Source organism: Dromaius novaehollandiae, chromosome 2 (assembly GCF_036370855.1).
Source record: "Dromaius novaehollandiae isolate bDroNov1 chromosome 2, bDroNov1.hap1, whole genome shotgun sequence".
Classification (NCBI taxonomy): Eukaryota; Metazoa; Chordata; class Aves; order Casuariiformes; family Dromaiidae; genus Dromaius; species Dromaius novaehollandiae.
Window position 1 is genome coordinate 34,423,173 of NC_088099.1, and position 16,601 is coordinate 34,439,773.

Below are 16,601 nucleotides of genomic sequence, written 5' to 3' on the forward strand. Positions count from 1 at the left end.
TTTTACAATGGCAAAACATGTCTGCATGAATGCTGCCAGCAAGTCTGGCAACAGAATCTTTTCTAACTACTGCCATAGAAATAAAGGAAAATATTTTTGAACAGTTACAAGTTTGGTGAGCTCTTAAAAAATTGTTACAATATAATACTGTATTAAAAACAGATAAACAAAGCTCTGTTGTTATGCACACCAAGCAATCTTGAAGACCCACCACACAACCCTTATCAGATTCCCCTCACCTCAAATAAATCGAAGTATAATTATTTGCTATCAAAATGTCTCCATTATATTCTATATAAATTTCAGAAAGTAAGATAGTTACATAGATACATGAACACTAATTAATTCAAGTTAATCCACTACACACCCAGATCTCCCCCAACTACAAGTTTTCCCAAAGCAATACTTATTTTGCAGGTGGTGAGACTCACTTTCACATACTGTTTTCTTTCTAGAGCAAAGTTTGGCTGCTGGGTATCTAGTCACTACCAGCCCCACCATCCCAACTGGCACAGCATTTGTAACACGCTCAGCCATCAGTCACAGTATATAGCTTGAGTAAAATGTATGTCATTCCAAACCTTCAACAGCCTCTAGCTAAACTCGGCAAACATAAGCTGCTGGCAAAACATAGGCTGGCAAAGGAAACAGAAGGAGGAAAAGACAGCCAAAAAAGGAAAAAAAAAAAAAAAAGACAGAAAGAAAAAAAATGTGCAGTTCCGTGCATGACACAATTCTGCAACTCTGTTTGTTTTTCTCTCCCAGCACAGGAAAGAGTGGCTGTGGAAGAAGGGGCAAATAACTGTCTAGATCAGCCCTTCTGCATTAGACAGAGGTTTTAAATTTGGATCTTTCATTCTGCTGCAAGGTTTGCACCCAATTTACTGTGTCTTACATGCTACCTCTATGATTAACAAAAATAATTTAAAAAAAAGTATATTATGGATCTGTCCTGTAAACAAAAATAACTTGAAAAATAACCTGGGATCTACTTCTTCACTACCACTAATCTCCAAGTCTCTTTGCAAATAATGCATAACACATCAAAAAAAAAAAAAAAAAAAAAAAAAAAAACCTGTGGAACTATTCTTCATGCTAATGATGTATTTTGTCAATATTTTTTCCACATTTAAACATTTCCATTTTCTTTTTATTCTTATTGACAACATGGTAAGTTTTGTGGACTCATAGCTTATCTTACTCTATCTATGTGAAACATTTATTAAAAACAGGCCATTTACAAGACCCACCTCTACATATTTCTCACCTCTGGCCCGAGCATTGCAGCAGGATCTGTAATTGTTGACATTACTTCATTGATTAATTCAATAGGAATATCTCCTACAACCCTCGGCCTTTTAGAATCCTCCAGAGAATAAGGTTCATTATTTTTTCTCTTTTCCCCTATAAAACAAAACCAGGACAAATTTAAAACAATTAAACTATCAGGGACAGTTTAATCATTCTATTCATAAAACAGGAGCAACCAGGAATGAGGGAGCAGAACACTACCATGGAACAGCTTGAACCTTCTTAAATAAAACAGGTTAATCACTTTCTTAATTAACTGTTTTCTGATAAAGAACTAAGATCTGAAGTTCTCTTATCAATTCAAAAGTCAATTTGCAACTTAAATACTAATATGCAACCACATCTGCTATTATGTCTGCAGAACGTATTAGCTATTCAAAATCCTAAATGACACAAGCCTCATGAGTGAAGAAGTATTGCTCTGAGCGATACAAGATAGAGACCGTAAGTTATCCCAGACTCCATTTCTTTGTCATTGCGAATGCTGGAGCAGGACACTCTTTGCTGCAGGGACCCAGAATGGAAATTAATCTCTAAAACCAACTGCTCAGAATAATCTAGAGCAGCAGTAACAAAGTTTAGATTATGTCTCAAGCTCAGCCTTTTGGCTCAGGAGACTATCTATCCAGGGATGATATCTGTATACAGCAGGAGGTTATATAAAGTATAGGAGTCTAAATTTAAGCTCTTTGGTCTTTAGTTCTTTTTCGCCAAGAAGACAAAGGCACTTGGTTTGTGGGACATACTGTCCCTCCAAAGCAAATAGGGAAAGAGCATCTGATATCAGCTATTTTACATTCTCTGTTTGCAAAAAGTGTAAAATTAAACAAAAAGTAGAAAAAATACCAAGACTAAAATAGCAAGATTAGATGAAGGTATTTCCATAAAGTACAGTATTGAAACAAGCATGACAGCAAATAAAAATAATGAAACTATGATTCACCCAATCCATTTGAGTTGAGTGATTAAAAAAAAAGTATTAAGAATCCATTTTTCAAAGTTTCTTAAACCAAGGCCAAATCATCATCACAAAGTTCTATTGATGGATAATAAGAGCACACAATGTGAAAAATTCTCTTAGTTGATACAATTATATTGGCAAATCTCTCATTGGCAAGGTCAAAAATTGCATCAAAATAGGCTTTTTCTGCTTTCCTGTGTACCGCTGCATACACAATATTGAAAATATTTCCCTTTGCACAAAACTGCCCTATATTAACAGGTCATCGTTGTATTGCTGACTCTAGTGTGGTTACAATATATGGCAGGTTACTAGTAGCAACACTTTCAACTCAACACACAGGTTACATACACAGTCTATCAGACAAAATTAGTATTACTTTTTAACTTGCGTCAGATGAAAAGAGCTAATAATACTGTGGAATAAAAAGAGGACTGGATCCTGAGGGTCCTGAGAAAGGTCTGATCCTTGCTGGCTTGGAAAGCTATAGTAATGATTATTATTCCCATGTACTTTCAGCCCTTTAACTATCACCTGGTCTCTCTCTCCTTATAATCCGGGCCTTGGAACAAGCTGGTGCATACTAGATAGACCAATTAACACCTCTTTTCTACCTCCTGTGACTGCCATTCTGAACAACACTACTTTTTGCATTAATATCCCAGTTATATAATTTTATCCCATCTCGTCTCTCAAATATGTTTTTGTTTTAGCTGTCATATACCCTAGCATGTAGGTGCTTTGGTTTATGCAAAGCTTTAGGATTTTTCTCTGTCAATCCCTATAGAAAAAAATCCATAAAAAAGAGAAAGAAACATAATCTGAATAGTAATATTTATCAGGGCTGCCTTTGTGCTGGGATATTAGCATGAACCAGGACGAATCTACCTCTCCTTGTCCCATACGACCTTTGTAAACTCACATTGAAATCATTTGCTTCTCTTTTTACTTCAGCATCCTCTACAGGGAACTTCCGTGCTGTTGTCTTGGAAGATCAGTGCTCAACACACGTTACAGTGCATACTGTCGAATAACATGAAAGCCCATTCTGGGATCTCCTAGAATTAAGTATCCATTATAGATTTTTTCACCCTTTTTGTAAAACAAGCAGCGCATCCAATCTGACATGTCATATGTAGCTGACTTACAGAATCCATGATATTAAGATCCTATATCAAACTATGCCACATGAATTAACTGCATTACTAACTGCAGACCAGTATGTAAAATAACAAAAGTAACTAATTAAATGAATGCATGAAAGAAAGGTCCATCAAGGACTGTTAAATACAGTAACAATGACAGAGCAAGCTGCTAGCTCAGGATTTATCCAAACTGCAGAATGCCAAACGTGAAGAAAGCACACAAACAGGAGTTTCACTCTATAGTTACCTTGTCCTTATGTTCTTTCCCTAAAGATCTGCTACTGGTCATTGTCAGAGCCAGGATACAGACTTTGCCTTTTAGCAGTGAGCTAAGCTTTGGTTCCTAAGGGACAGCCACAGTAACTTTGAGATCTCCCTTCAGAAACAAGCAGATATTTTAGGGTCCACTGCTGTGCATCCATTGTATAGGGTTTTTTTTCCCCATAGCTAATGCACTTTAACTATGTGAAGATCAAATTGTTCACTCACTTTCTCAGACTTTCAAGCAGTACATTGTTTACTCAAAAGTAGAATTTTATTGTTAGTCTCCTTTCATTCTGAAAACTGTTTATTCCTATTCTTTATTTCCTATCTTTCAACTAGTTATTGATATAGACCTTCCTTCTTATTTCACCAGGGATTTTTTATCCAGGTACACAATGTCATTCAAAACCCTCATCCAAATGCTCACCAATTCCTTTGCAGATTTGTACAATTCCTGAATTCTACAAAAGACGCACTGAATTTCTGCACACCATATCATTCACATGTCTACTGATTCACTCTTAATCACTTATTATTGTTTCTTCTAATTGCCTGAAATAAGAGGCCTACTGACAGTTTCTTGAATTCTCTTAGAACCCCTTTAAAAACTAGTTTTGCACCTGCGATATTTCATTTCTCTACTGCTGAGGGCAATTTAAATGACTGCTCAGCTGCACAACTTAATAACTAGTTTGTCAATTTCATATTTATTTTAATACTCTCACAAAAATATCATTTTTCCTGGTGACTACTTACTACTCAATTTACTGACCTGTAACAAGAATTCTTCTATTTCCACTTTTCAAGATTGTTCTCCAATTTGTCCCCCATAAAGAAAGCTCCATGTTAGGAAGTCTCCTTGAGTTCCTTTGTAGTGAGCACTGGGACTAAGAATTCATTTAAGCTTTTTCTTATTCCTCAAGCACTTACTTTACATGAGTTCAAGATCATCTCTCTGACCTACAAACACTCCTGGCAGTTTCATGAGTTCTGAGTGCTTGAAAAAGAAGTTATTAGGAGAATTTATGCATTCAGCAACTTTTTCCTAAAAACTCTTTTTTAACCTGACCTCAGTCAGGCTTTAAATTTAACTTGGTTAAATTTAAAACTGATGTGTGTGCTCTTTTCTTGATTCTTCATATGGATGTAATTCCAATATCTTGAAAGATTAAAAAAAAGTAATATATGCAATTTTTCTTTAGACAAAACGTTTTTTCATGGGCAGTAACACATCTACCCAAGTTAAAGTGCTTTCTGAAAACCTGTGTTGTGTGGAGACCTTTCCCATTTTAATCAAATTTAAACAAACTGATTATTTTTTAAATATGGGTGCCATTTCTGCTAGTTAAACATTACCATAGCAAAGAAAAAAGATGTGCATGTGCATTTTTTAGCAAAAACGCCTCAAGGTTGCTATTGCACAGCAAACGCAATCACCACCATCATTCTGTAACTACTGATAACATTAAGAGAAGCCAAAAAGTGAGTCTCCCTTTCTGTTACCTAGGTTTGGGTCAAGGACAGAAGAAACTTGGCAAGCTGGACTCATATTTCCACTGTTGGGTTGTTCCAGAGACGAAGGACTTGCACTGTATGAAACGGATCTTGCAACAGGAGGAGGACTGATGACTGCAACAGCATAAAAGACAGAAAGATTCAGGACAAGCAATCCACTACGGTACTGGCTGAACCACTGTCACCACTACAGACCCAACTCCACAGCCATCCACTGCCAAGTAACAGGTAGCTTTGTGCAACAAAGCAATGCCACTGGTGGGCAAGCAGAGACACTGGAGCATCATCTCAATGTATTTTTCTAAACTGCCACCTAATGTGGGCCTCTATCGACAGAGTTAACTGGTTGACAGAGTGGGTTTTACTTCATTGCAAATATCAGACTTGTATTATTCTGCAGTGCTGGGCACAAATTAAGAAAATAAACTTCCTTCACATACCTGCCAAGCCAGCTGGTGTTCAGCCTTATCAAAAGACTTTTTGTAGGGCTCTATTGAAAAGTAAGATCTCATCATTCAACTTCAGCTGTCCACTTAAACAGTGTTCAAAGACTGGCTGCACAAACCAAACCCAATAAAAGGGGGCACCAGTTAAGAGGATGAAATTATTCTTTTAAAAAGCCACACACTATCATCTCTCTCTCTAAATTAAAAAAAAAAGAACACTCATCCCAAAATATCCATCTTTCATTCATGTCAGGACTTTGCAAGGGGGATAAGGTGCCAGCTCATAGTCTGAACACCTGCAGTCTTTCTCTTTGCATGTGTTTATCTTGATGGAATCACCAGCAACAGCCAGCCTCACTAGCAACTTGTTCGTGTTATATTCATGCTGAGAATCCAGTGCCTGAGAGGGACACATTAAAATCTGAAGCACTGTTGAAGATTACATGACAGAATGAACTCTGTTGTAGAGTTGTAATGAACATGTGCCTAAGGCAAAATTCATCAGTTCATGAAGCAAACCAGGGATTTCTCACAAAAATCTGTATCTGTCACAACGGAAGTTTCCCAACTACACCAGGAAATCCATTATCAGATAAAATGTCAGCAGGACAATTTCATCAACGGATAATCAGCAACTGTTACAAAATACGGAATTAAATTTCTCCAGGCTTCACTTCCTAACATACCAAAAATTGAAGTCACAACTCCTGAGCTGTATGAATGAATTGTAAATACAGCTGGGCAGAAAGGAGGGGAAGAAGGAGAAAGCAAAAGAAAACTATCAGTATTGTCTTTCTGCAATTTTAAGGATGACTTATAGACCTCTGAGGTACCCTAACTCTGAGGAAAAGTGATTAGAGCTGCAAAATAGCTGATGTGGTAAACACGGCACACGTGAATAGGAAACAATTCAAGGAAAAGCTCTACAAAAACAAGAAAATCAAAGGAATGTGTAAAAAGGCAATGGGACAGCTGATGATAACATACTGCTAGGGAGTTGGAGAGGTAGTAAGGGTCATCATGCAAGTGGACCAATGTCCAGCAGGTCACCCACATCAGCCATTTATTTGCTTATTATTCTCACTTGCCCGTATTCAGCGCACTTGCGCCACCTGAATACTCAGGTGACATGCCTCAGCAGCCAGCCTGCTCTACAGTCATGTTCGTTTAGCTGCATTTCATCATCAAAATATGCAGAAGCGCCAGAGTCAAAAAGCTGTGCCTACTTGATGTGGACCAATTTTAGTATAGGCTGCTATGCAGAAAAGCTGCACATCTAAATTGCCTTGCTCAGAATTCATCACTTGCACAGATGCATTGGACTGGATTTTATATTTTCAGGTGTTTTCCAATCCTTTGCTAAATGCAAATTACCTGTCTGCATTCCCAGCTGGCCAGTGCGGGAAGTGGACACCATGAAATCCTGATCCCAAATGGGAGAATTCTGGCTGTACACTTCTTCTTCCAGCATGGACAGAAACCTAGATACAAAAACAGATGAAATGTTAACATAATAGGATCATTCAAAAAAAGCCAGACTAGACATTAAACACCTAGCTGGGTATAGTGCACTTTACCTATGAAAATTGATCTTTGATTATGAGCAATAATTATTGAATTTGAAAATGCAGAAATAAAGAGTTAGAAACTATTTTTACAGAACAAAAAAGAGCATTAATAAGAAAGAGTTCACACATGGGAAGGCACTGATGTTATACAACAATGACAAAAAAGCGTCTGTTTATCCTGATAAACCAGTATTTTGCAGATGTACTTGCTTTTCTACCTCATACAGATTTACAAAATCCCAACAGTGTTAGTCACTAATGATGCTCTTAGGAAGACATTTTCACTCCTTTAAGTGTGCCGCCATAACACTGAATTGCACAGAGCTTGCAGGATAGTATTTTCAATTTTAGTTTGGTACACTTACAGAAACAGCATGATTTTAAACCTCTCTTCACGTTACAGGCAAGAGAAATGCCATAGAGCAGGCTATGGGGCACACCTGCCTTCACAGGGCCGATACAGCAGCTCCCTTTCAGAGGCCTGAGAGCTGCTCACTCTGTGTTGCACAAAAGGGGTTCTCAGACCAGAAGTTGACTTGGCACGTTTTTACTCTCTCAAGTCACCTGTATGCACAGAAGCTGTCCAAATTAAATCAACAGGACCACAGAGTACAACTTTCTGAATACAATAAGGATAGTCAGGATCAAGCCCTACTGTTGCATTTTACATACAGCACGTTTATACCTAGGCAAAGCATGTGTGGTGTTAGCTGCTATCCAGACAGCTGATAATAGCTTGCAAGTTTACAACAGCTGCTTGACCATCACAGACAAGGCCGAGGCACAAGTTTAGCCTTAACAAGGCTGCCTTGGCAACAGAGGAGCCGCTGCAGCCCAACCCCTCGATGACTGCTTTCCTGGGCACGGCCAGACACAACATATGCGTGCTTCCCCCAGCACCGCGGTGCCAAAGGGGCTCAGAAAACCACAGTCCTGAAAAACCTCCTGTTAATGCTCCTCCTTTTTCTTGATGGTTTAACATGTGGCTCGGTTAAGGGGGTATTAGTCACCTGCACTGCCCACTTGCAGCCATGTCACGTTACGAGTCCCTAAAAGATTGCTTGTGAGCCGCAGCCGCCCAGGCTGGGAAAGCCACATTGGGGGCCAATGTGGGGAAAGCTGGGCCGCTGGGGAAGGGCTGGCGGGCTGCTTTGAAAGCAGGACCCGGCACCGATCCTCCACATATCTGTTCTTTTCATAAGCACAGTGTTATATCCTTTTTACACCTATAATTAGGGCAAGATCATGATCCTATACACAGATACTTCTGTACCCCTAACAGTCCGCCTCAAACACAGTCTACCCTCCCTGAAGTGGTAAAAAGGTATTAATAATAAGAGTAAGGAACAACAAAACCTGGCTCTACCCAACTTTAGCAAGTTCATGTTGGTTTTCATTCCCATTAGCACGAAGCCACTCTAGTGCCAGGCAGTAATTTGTGCAGAACCAGTGTCACCATCTTGCTTGGGGACCCTTGTTGTAGGAGAGGACAGGCTTTTAACATAGGGACTGCAGAGCCAAGCCTTCCTCACAAAATAAGGATACTTTTGAAGAGCTAGGCTTTTTTAACAGAAAACATACAATGAACAATCTAGTCACCAGCACCTGCTCTAACTGCCAGTAAAACATCTGACATTGAGGCTAGCCAAAGCTGAGGACGTTCTGAGACAACCCACTCTCTCGCATATCCCAAGATGTGAATATTGTTGTTTACTTGTGGGAGATTCTGTCATCAATATGCCAGTTCCGAAACAAGCTGTCACTATTAATTTCATGAGTTTAGGGTTCAGAGATGCAGCTTTGTATTGACAACTCTGTTCTTTGTTAAATGAGCAGATCTTTTCTGAGGGTGAGGAGAGGAACTATTTTGTTCCCCATTACAATGCTGAATGGAAATGAAATTCTTAACTGTAAATAAACTGCGGTACAATTCTCAAATTATTTTTTACTGTTCCATCGTAAAAGCAGAAAGAAGCATATGTTTTTGGAGATCTGGATCTGTGCTGCTTCCGAGGACTACTGAAAAGAATATAAGTGACTGGCAATAAATTCTAACTGGCAATGAGCACAATCCCCCAGGCAAGATGAATAACCTTAATTATAAAGTAAAGCCCTAGGACAAAGCCAAACAGTCAACATTTATTTGTTACATATATAACAAGCAGTTGCATACATAAAATACACTAGTTCAAGTGACAGAAAAAAGCTGCAATATCTATTTGCCACTGAATAAATGGTTTTAAGCAGTAGGTAGGAGAACTAATCACATTTTCTTTTCATTTCCATGTCAAAGTTGCATGCTACTGGTTAACCTTGAATGCAGCTGAGTTGTGACCCCTTACTTTGGAAAATGGGTGAGGATTAGTGTTCGTTTCTCTTGAGGAAGTTTGTCTTTCTCTTGCCTAGCCTGCTCCAGTAGTTGCCGTCTCATTACAGTAAAAACAGAGCGAAGCAATGTCCTACCAAAAACCTGCGTGGTTTCATACCGAGGTAGACTGTCACAGAACTGAGGGACATTGCAGTAACAAAGCCACCTGTAAGGGTGAGAAAAGCTAGTTAATTATCACCACCTAAAATACATATTAATAATCTTACGTGACGAAAGCACTATGATGCAGGCATCATTTACGATGCAAGTGAGAGCTAAATGACTGTATAAATCAGCTCCATATCAGGTCTACAAAGAGCTAAACAGCATTTATATTGCCTAGCTTTTTAGAGAAATGACAGTCAAGTTATCTTAAGTCTCCATATAGTCTTTCTCACTGCACTCTAGTTTCCACAAAGTGCTCTTGGGCCAGACAGTAATTATCTATCACACAAAATTCGTGTTGATGTCAAGGATTTTCTCCACAACTCATTTGTTCGGCCTCTTCTGTCTGCTGCCTGTGGCTCCAAAGACTTCACGCTTAGCCTGCTCTATGCCTTGTTTTTCGCTCTTTAAACTCCCACATTTCCCCAGCTATATGTACAAGGGGTGACATTTCTAATTAGTTCCACCCCAATTTGACCGGACTTCCAGCCTGGCCTCTCTGGCTTCTTCCCATTATATCTTGACCTGATACTCTTCCATTTACTACTAACTTCCTCCATAATGAGTTTTGCATTATATATAAGGTCCTGTTACTGTTCTTGGAAAGGGATCATGTTACTGAAAAGGTGAATCTGCAGTACACTGACTATGTTGGGTCACCATATCTGTTAATTTTACAATCAAGATTTTAATATCTACATATAAGTGAACAGAGTCAATGGTATCTCTAGCTTTAACAAAATCAGACTGCAACCATTACCAAAACTCCATCTATGAGAGAAGGAGTTAAAAAAAATAATAAGAACTGGATATCTGTGTGTGAACAGATTATGCTGGATTCTGCACTGTGTTTTTCTCATCCAGATCCACAGCACAGTCTTTCTCAAAAGTCTCTCTCGAATTATTATCTTCTGCAGAGCTGCTTCTCTGCACCCATAGCAATGCCTCTAGCAATACAGTGGGGAGTGAGTTTGGAGAAAGGCAGAAGCTCGAACTGAAATGAGAATTAGATGGAAAGAGGCAGCACTGCAGGAGCTTTAGGCATTGTGAGCATGAAAGTTTGAGAAACTGCAGTTGACAAAATAATTAGCAATAAAATCACCAACCAGAGCTCAATATTCGCTATGGGTTCTTAACAAAAGTTGAATCCTACCAATCCCGGCTATGTGACATCTTTATCACAAACAAATGAAGGACAAAAACAAACCAAACACAATTTTAAGAGCCCCATTAGATTATCAACAACTCTCCTTTATGCCAAGTAGTTATTTGAAGTGACAGGTCTGTACATGGCCACATCTCCCAACAGTACAAATGTGATCTGGACCATCTGGGCAAACTACCGCATTTCGGTCAAATTACTCAGAACACCATGCCATGCTGTTCATGACAACTGCATGTTGTGATGCACAGACAAATCTTGATGGGTTAATGCTGCACAGACTGGCTTTATGGCAGGTGAGGGTCCACTGGTAAACAGTTAACCTCCACCAATTTTTTTGAAATTATGTGAACTCGCAGAGTGAACACATACAGACCAGCATCTTGCCTCCCACTGTCACAGAATTTTTTGATCTGATACTAGAGAGCTGAAAGCACAGCCTACTGCTACCAAAGACAGCCTCAAATCAGCTTTTACCAATACAGTTCATGGAGCTTAGGTTTTTCAGATGAAAGGCCACCAGAAAATGCATAGAAGGCCATACTCATTGTTATTTGGAAAAAATATTTCTGACCAGTCCTTGGAACATATTTGCTTATAGAAACATTAACTATTGTCTCTATGTTAACTGAAAAAGATATTATGTTGTTTTTATTACAAAAGCAAAATTTAAAAAGACTTAGCTTTTTATATGAGCTCTTCTTCTCCCAGTGAAGAAGTTACTCCTTTGAATTCTGACTAAAGTATTAAAAGGTCATATAAAAACTACCATTTTAAGGAGCCTAATAATATCTAATAGCTATTTACCACTCAAACACTTACAAAATCATTTTCATTTATCAAGCCTGCCATGATTTGGTTTCAATCTGTGATGCTTTTCAATGTTTTTTTTAATTATTTTTTTAAGTTGAATAACAGCCCTCCTGAATTTTAGCACATGAAATAAAGAACTTATATGAGGTACATGTCTTAGTCAGAGGGAAAGCACCTTTGCAAACACAAGAGCTGCTACAGAGTTGTTAGATATAGCTCACAGACCTCTACTCCATGTTCTTGGCTGATTAAGTGCAATCTCAAAACACAAGAATGTGTGTGAAACTCTGATGGCAAATGGCTACAAGAATTCACATGGCTCAACTATGGTCCACAGGTACCGGTGTATTCCTGAAATGCATATATGGTACAGTTGTAAGCACGACTTGTAATAAGAAAAAGCACCATTACCTGGTATAATTCACTTTATATTCCGCAATATCATCATTGGGTGATCTCAGTCTTCGCTGAGAAGGAGTCTCCAGGTGCCAGTAGTTAATGCGATTCAGAAACATTTTAGCCAGTTCAACTATTGTTTGTCTTTCCTTTGAGGGTAAATGGCTAAATTTGTACTGCACAAAATTATTCACACCCTTGAAACAGGGAAAAAAAAAAAGGACATTTAATTATTTAATCATATTTTTAGTAGGTGTGTCCTTGAACATTATTTACTTCTGTTAACCCTGAACGTGCACTGCATGGGAAAGAAAACAAACACTGGAGACTGAACTCCTTGCTCTGTTACATGTAACTGCAACAAGCCAGTTCTCCTGGAGAGAATATCAGGTGTATTCAAATTTTTTTTTTTTTCCTATTCCAGTAGTAGACTTACAGGGAGAGATGGAAAATTATTTTCTCTTGCTTTTCAAAGCAGAAAAATTTTGATGGGAAAGACAGATGGAGAGGTTTTTTTCCCCCACTTGCTCCCATATGCACAATTTTGCTGATAACCATGCTGCATGATTTATTCATTTCCTCCGTAAAGAAAGTATGTACTTCCTCATCAGTTAAAAACCTCTCCAGCTATTTTTTTTTTTTTAACAGTAGACTCAGGCTTGGGGACTTCTGCTAAAGTTTTTTTCTACACAGTGTATTATTTCTTTAAGAAACGACAGTATTGCACAAGTATGTCACTTCATTGCACTTTGTATACTGTCCACTTTAAAAACACTATTAAGGATAGTTAAAATGTGCAACTACAATAACTTGCTGCAATACATAGATATTTATAAAACACATACAACACTGCTGTTTAGCAAATAATTTTGTGTGATCAGTTTGCTGAACTGCTAAAAATATGTGGTTGAAAATAAAAGTCTACCTTAATTATTTCAAAATAAACTGTAAAAAGAGTTACCCTTTCATCTTAATGCTTCACCTTCTTAAGCAAATTGATTAGTATGAATAAGGTGGAAAATTTTTTATATATATACACATACATACATATACACATACATACACACATATAATATGTATATGTGTATACTATATACACACACACACACAGCACAAAACCTTTTTAGTTGTATATTTTAAGGCTTGGAGTGTATGGTATTACATACACTTATTCTTTGTTTATACTCAAACCAAAGGAGAACAAAAGGTGAATTCTTTGAAGCAACTCGGCAAAAAAGAGTTTTGATTTTACTAAGTTATAAAAACCGGTAGCTGCAAGGAAGCACTTACTACACATAACAGAGACTTCACATTTAAAATATCCCACCCACCAATCGGAAAACATACGGTTCCTAATTTAGTGAGGTGTTTAAGTCTTTGTATAGTCTCACTGGAATTAATGAGCCTACTAGCATGCCAGAAGTGCATTCTTAGGTGCTTGGTAAATCAAAATCTGAATTTGTCGTATGTTCTTTATCCACTAAGAGAGTTATAACAGCCTCAGTTATTCTTTGTTTCAGCTGGGTTTTGCTATGTAGGCTTTGAAAGAGATTATAATCTCACTAAATTGGATTGTAATGTTTTCATTGATTTCACTGAAGACAAAAGTCATTTCAATATTGAATTTCAAAGCTTCAACAGCATTTTTCATCACTCGGGACAAAGAAAGATTAGTACTGCCGAGTACAAAAGTAGCATTTTCAGTTTCATTATTTAAAACCACAAAAGCTGCCAGTTTCATTAAAGCATAAAATGAATGATAAGAGAAGTCAAATAATGTAACTATTATACCAATTTCAAAAGAGGAGCAGAAGTCTCCTTCAGATTCAGTCTTTATCCTGAGTGATATACAGAAACATTTGCCAACTGCCTAAAACGTCTCACTTTCAAAACCAGTGGCTACAGAAAGGACAGCATTTACACACACACAAAACCAAAACTGCACACCCACACGTTCATTGTTTACCTGTTCAATGCTAGGTTTCTCAAATGGGGGACTTTCCAAAGATCCTTCTACTACAGGTTTTCCCATCTGTAAAATGCACTTCCTCAAAAGCTGTTAAAAATATACAATTTTTTAGAAAATTAGTATGTTACATTCATGAGCTCAGTGGAAGTCACAGTTGTGCAACACTTTACGAGTAGTGTTGAAAATCTGCTCTGCATCTGCTGGCTTAGTCATCTAAATTTATTGCTACTTAACTTCACTGTGTATTGCTTCGTATATCCCTTGAAATGTATATAAAGGGCTGCTTTGTATATGTGTAGGCAGCTACGTTAACATTTATGTCTACCGTCTTTTCCTGATTTGCAAGTGAAGAAGGCAAGGCTGGTAGAGGGAAGCATACATAGTTCATAGATGGGACTTAGGGTCAGCTTCTGACACCATCAGGATGATTTCTGGCATAAGATACTGTACATTGCAAGCACCACGAAGTCTAGCCCATGGTGAGCCACTATAGCTTTACACTAGAGAAAAGAAAACCTCTCACAAAATAAAGTCAATAGACACATAAGGGGTCAATGGACAGGGAAGTTAGCATAGGTGTGAAAGAATGAAAAAACCCAACAACATGCCATGCAAGTTCAGCTTACTTTAAATAGGTAGAAATAAACTTGCTTAGTGTCTGCATCTTCTTCTTTGTGGACACAGGTGAAGAGATACTCCACATCCAACACAATCCCCAGCAGCCTATTCATTTCTTCTTCAGACACATTCTCCAGGTGAGAAACATGAGCAGCTAAGCAAAATAATAAAAAACAAACAAACCTGTAAAAAGCCTGGGAGAACCAAAAGCATAACTGTTCCCTGAAATATCTGAAACTGAGTCCTAACGGTGAGGGTAAGGATCCTGTAATTGCCCTATTTAAATAGAACTTGTTATCAGAGGCTCTTTAAGTATGTCACATCTGGGCAGCTTGTAAAGATAGTCCATGGATGGTAATTCCCACAGCAGAGGAAAGAAAACTCACTGGAATCACAGTGCGCAGCCACACCGAAAACGGATCTCAAGTCCTGTCTGTCTGCGTTAATATGTTGCAATATAAGTAACTACTTACAGAGAATTTTGCTTTTGAGACAAAGTTTCTTGATTAAATCCCCATGAGGTACATAACCCACCTGCTGATACAAGTAGCACCCTACTCTGTGAAAATGAAAGAAAAAACAAAAAAAAACCCCACAGCTCAGTAAACAGTGAACATAGATGAGTAAGTTTCACAAATACTTTCATATCGTGCAAGTTCAAACAATGCTTTGTGCACGTTATATTGACAAAGCTTTTGCAGATTACACATGCCCATTTGTTGAGAAGTTTGCAAAAGAGCATCTTTCAAGATGTCATAATTTGCAAGCAACAAACTTTTTTTTTTTTAATCACCTCTGAAAGTAAATATAGTTCTACATTTGCAATTTTCTGAGGCTCGAGATTTAAAGCGAGACATCCATTTAAAGCTGGTTTGAACAACTGCCCCCAGGAAGAGAGAAGAAAATTTAAAACGAAAAACAACTCCTGGAACAAGACATTTGCATTACAATAGGTAATGGTTTTAGCTGACTCCAAGACAATGTAAATGGTATGCATATTTTTTCCTATGAACTGTCAAGAAAATACCCTTTAAAACCAAAGGAAAATGATTTAAAAGATTGTGCATATTAGTTTTTACATCTTTTAACAGTACTTACTTACTGGATAATGATCATATTATCCTAAATATGACAATGCGGTTATGACTGGTAAGACATTTTCAACATAAATCTGATTCCTTAAGGAGAAAAGAAGCAGAGAGAAATAACATTTGACTTGAAAATGATCATTTTTGTTGGCCACTCAGCAAAGATGTTTGTTCTGGAAAGTTTGATATGACATCCGTCAAAACATTTAAATTCAAAAATTTCATGCAGCTTCAACTAAAAAGGACAGCTTCTCTGGCTCAGAACATTAAAAAGGTACCTGTATTTATTTCCACTTAAATAAGTATTTATGATATAATCTGTTCAGGTCTGAACAATTCCATCTGCAAGCAAGATGGTCAGTGCAGACTTTCTTTAATTACAAATATTCAGCATTCTAGGCAGAATACAACAATTTCATTTCAGTCCTTGAACAAGATATGAAAGTTTAATAATCCCAGCTGTCAGTTCTGATCATGTTAAAGCAATGAATTCCCTCCTAGATGAGCATTGCATCAGACAACATAGGAAAGAAGTCTTGGACTCAACTAGCAAATGGAGGAAGCATCAGCATAAGAAGCCATTTTCATCAATTTTCCACAAAAATACTGAAAGTTACCTTGACTTCCACATGGCTGCATTTGAACATTTGATTATACTCTGGAAATAATATTATATTATGCTCTGGAATTAATACCCATGTAATGGTATTGTAAAAGTAATAAGTCAAGTGTATTACCAGCTTGTGTTTACTCCAGGTTACCATTATATAAGCATCTGTGATGTGATTAATCAGTCTTACTTGAGATGTTCA

The 16,601-nt window shown here is 37.7% G+C and overlaps 1 protein-coding gene across 6 annotated transcripts in view; it reads right to left on the reverse strand.

Annotated features, from left to right (window-relative positions):
- KAT2B (lysine acetyltransferase 2B) overlaps positions 1 to 16,601 on the reverse strand; it is a 47,474-nt gene that overhangs the window by 18,951 nt on the left and 11,922 nt on the right. For all 6 annotated transcript variants that reach the window (XR_010387615.1, XM_064506215.1, XM_064506220.1 and 3 more), the window contains exons 3-9: positions 14,710 to 14,855; positions 14,081 to 14,170; positions 12,130 to 12,311; positions 9,553 to 9,744; positions 7,017 to 7,123; positions 5,185 to 5,310; positions 1,268 to 1,404 (exon numbers count right to left, since the gene is read on the reverse strand). Coding sequence is in view for 5 of the 6 variants with exons in the window: in XM_064506215.1 (XP_064362285.1) it covers positions 1,268 to 1,404; positions 5,185 to 5,310; positions 7,017 to 7,123; positions 9,553 to 9,744; positions 12,130 to 12,311; positions 14,081 to 14,170; positions 14,710 to 14,855 (980 nt within the window). In the remaining variant the exon portion in view is untranslated. The remainder of the gene's footprint in view (positions 1 to 1,267; positions 1,405 to 5,184; positions 5,311 to 7,016; positions 7,124 to 9,552; positions 9,745 to 12,129; positions 12,312 to 14,080; positions 14,171 to 14,709; positions 14,856 to 16,601) is intronic.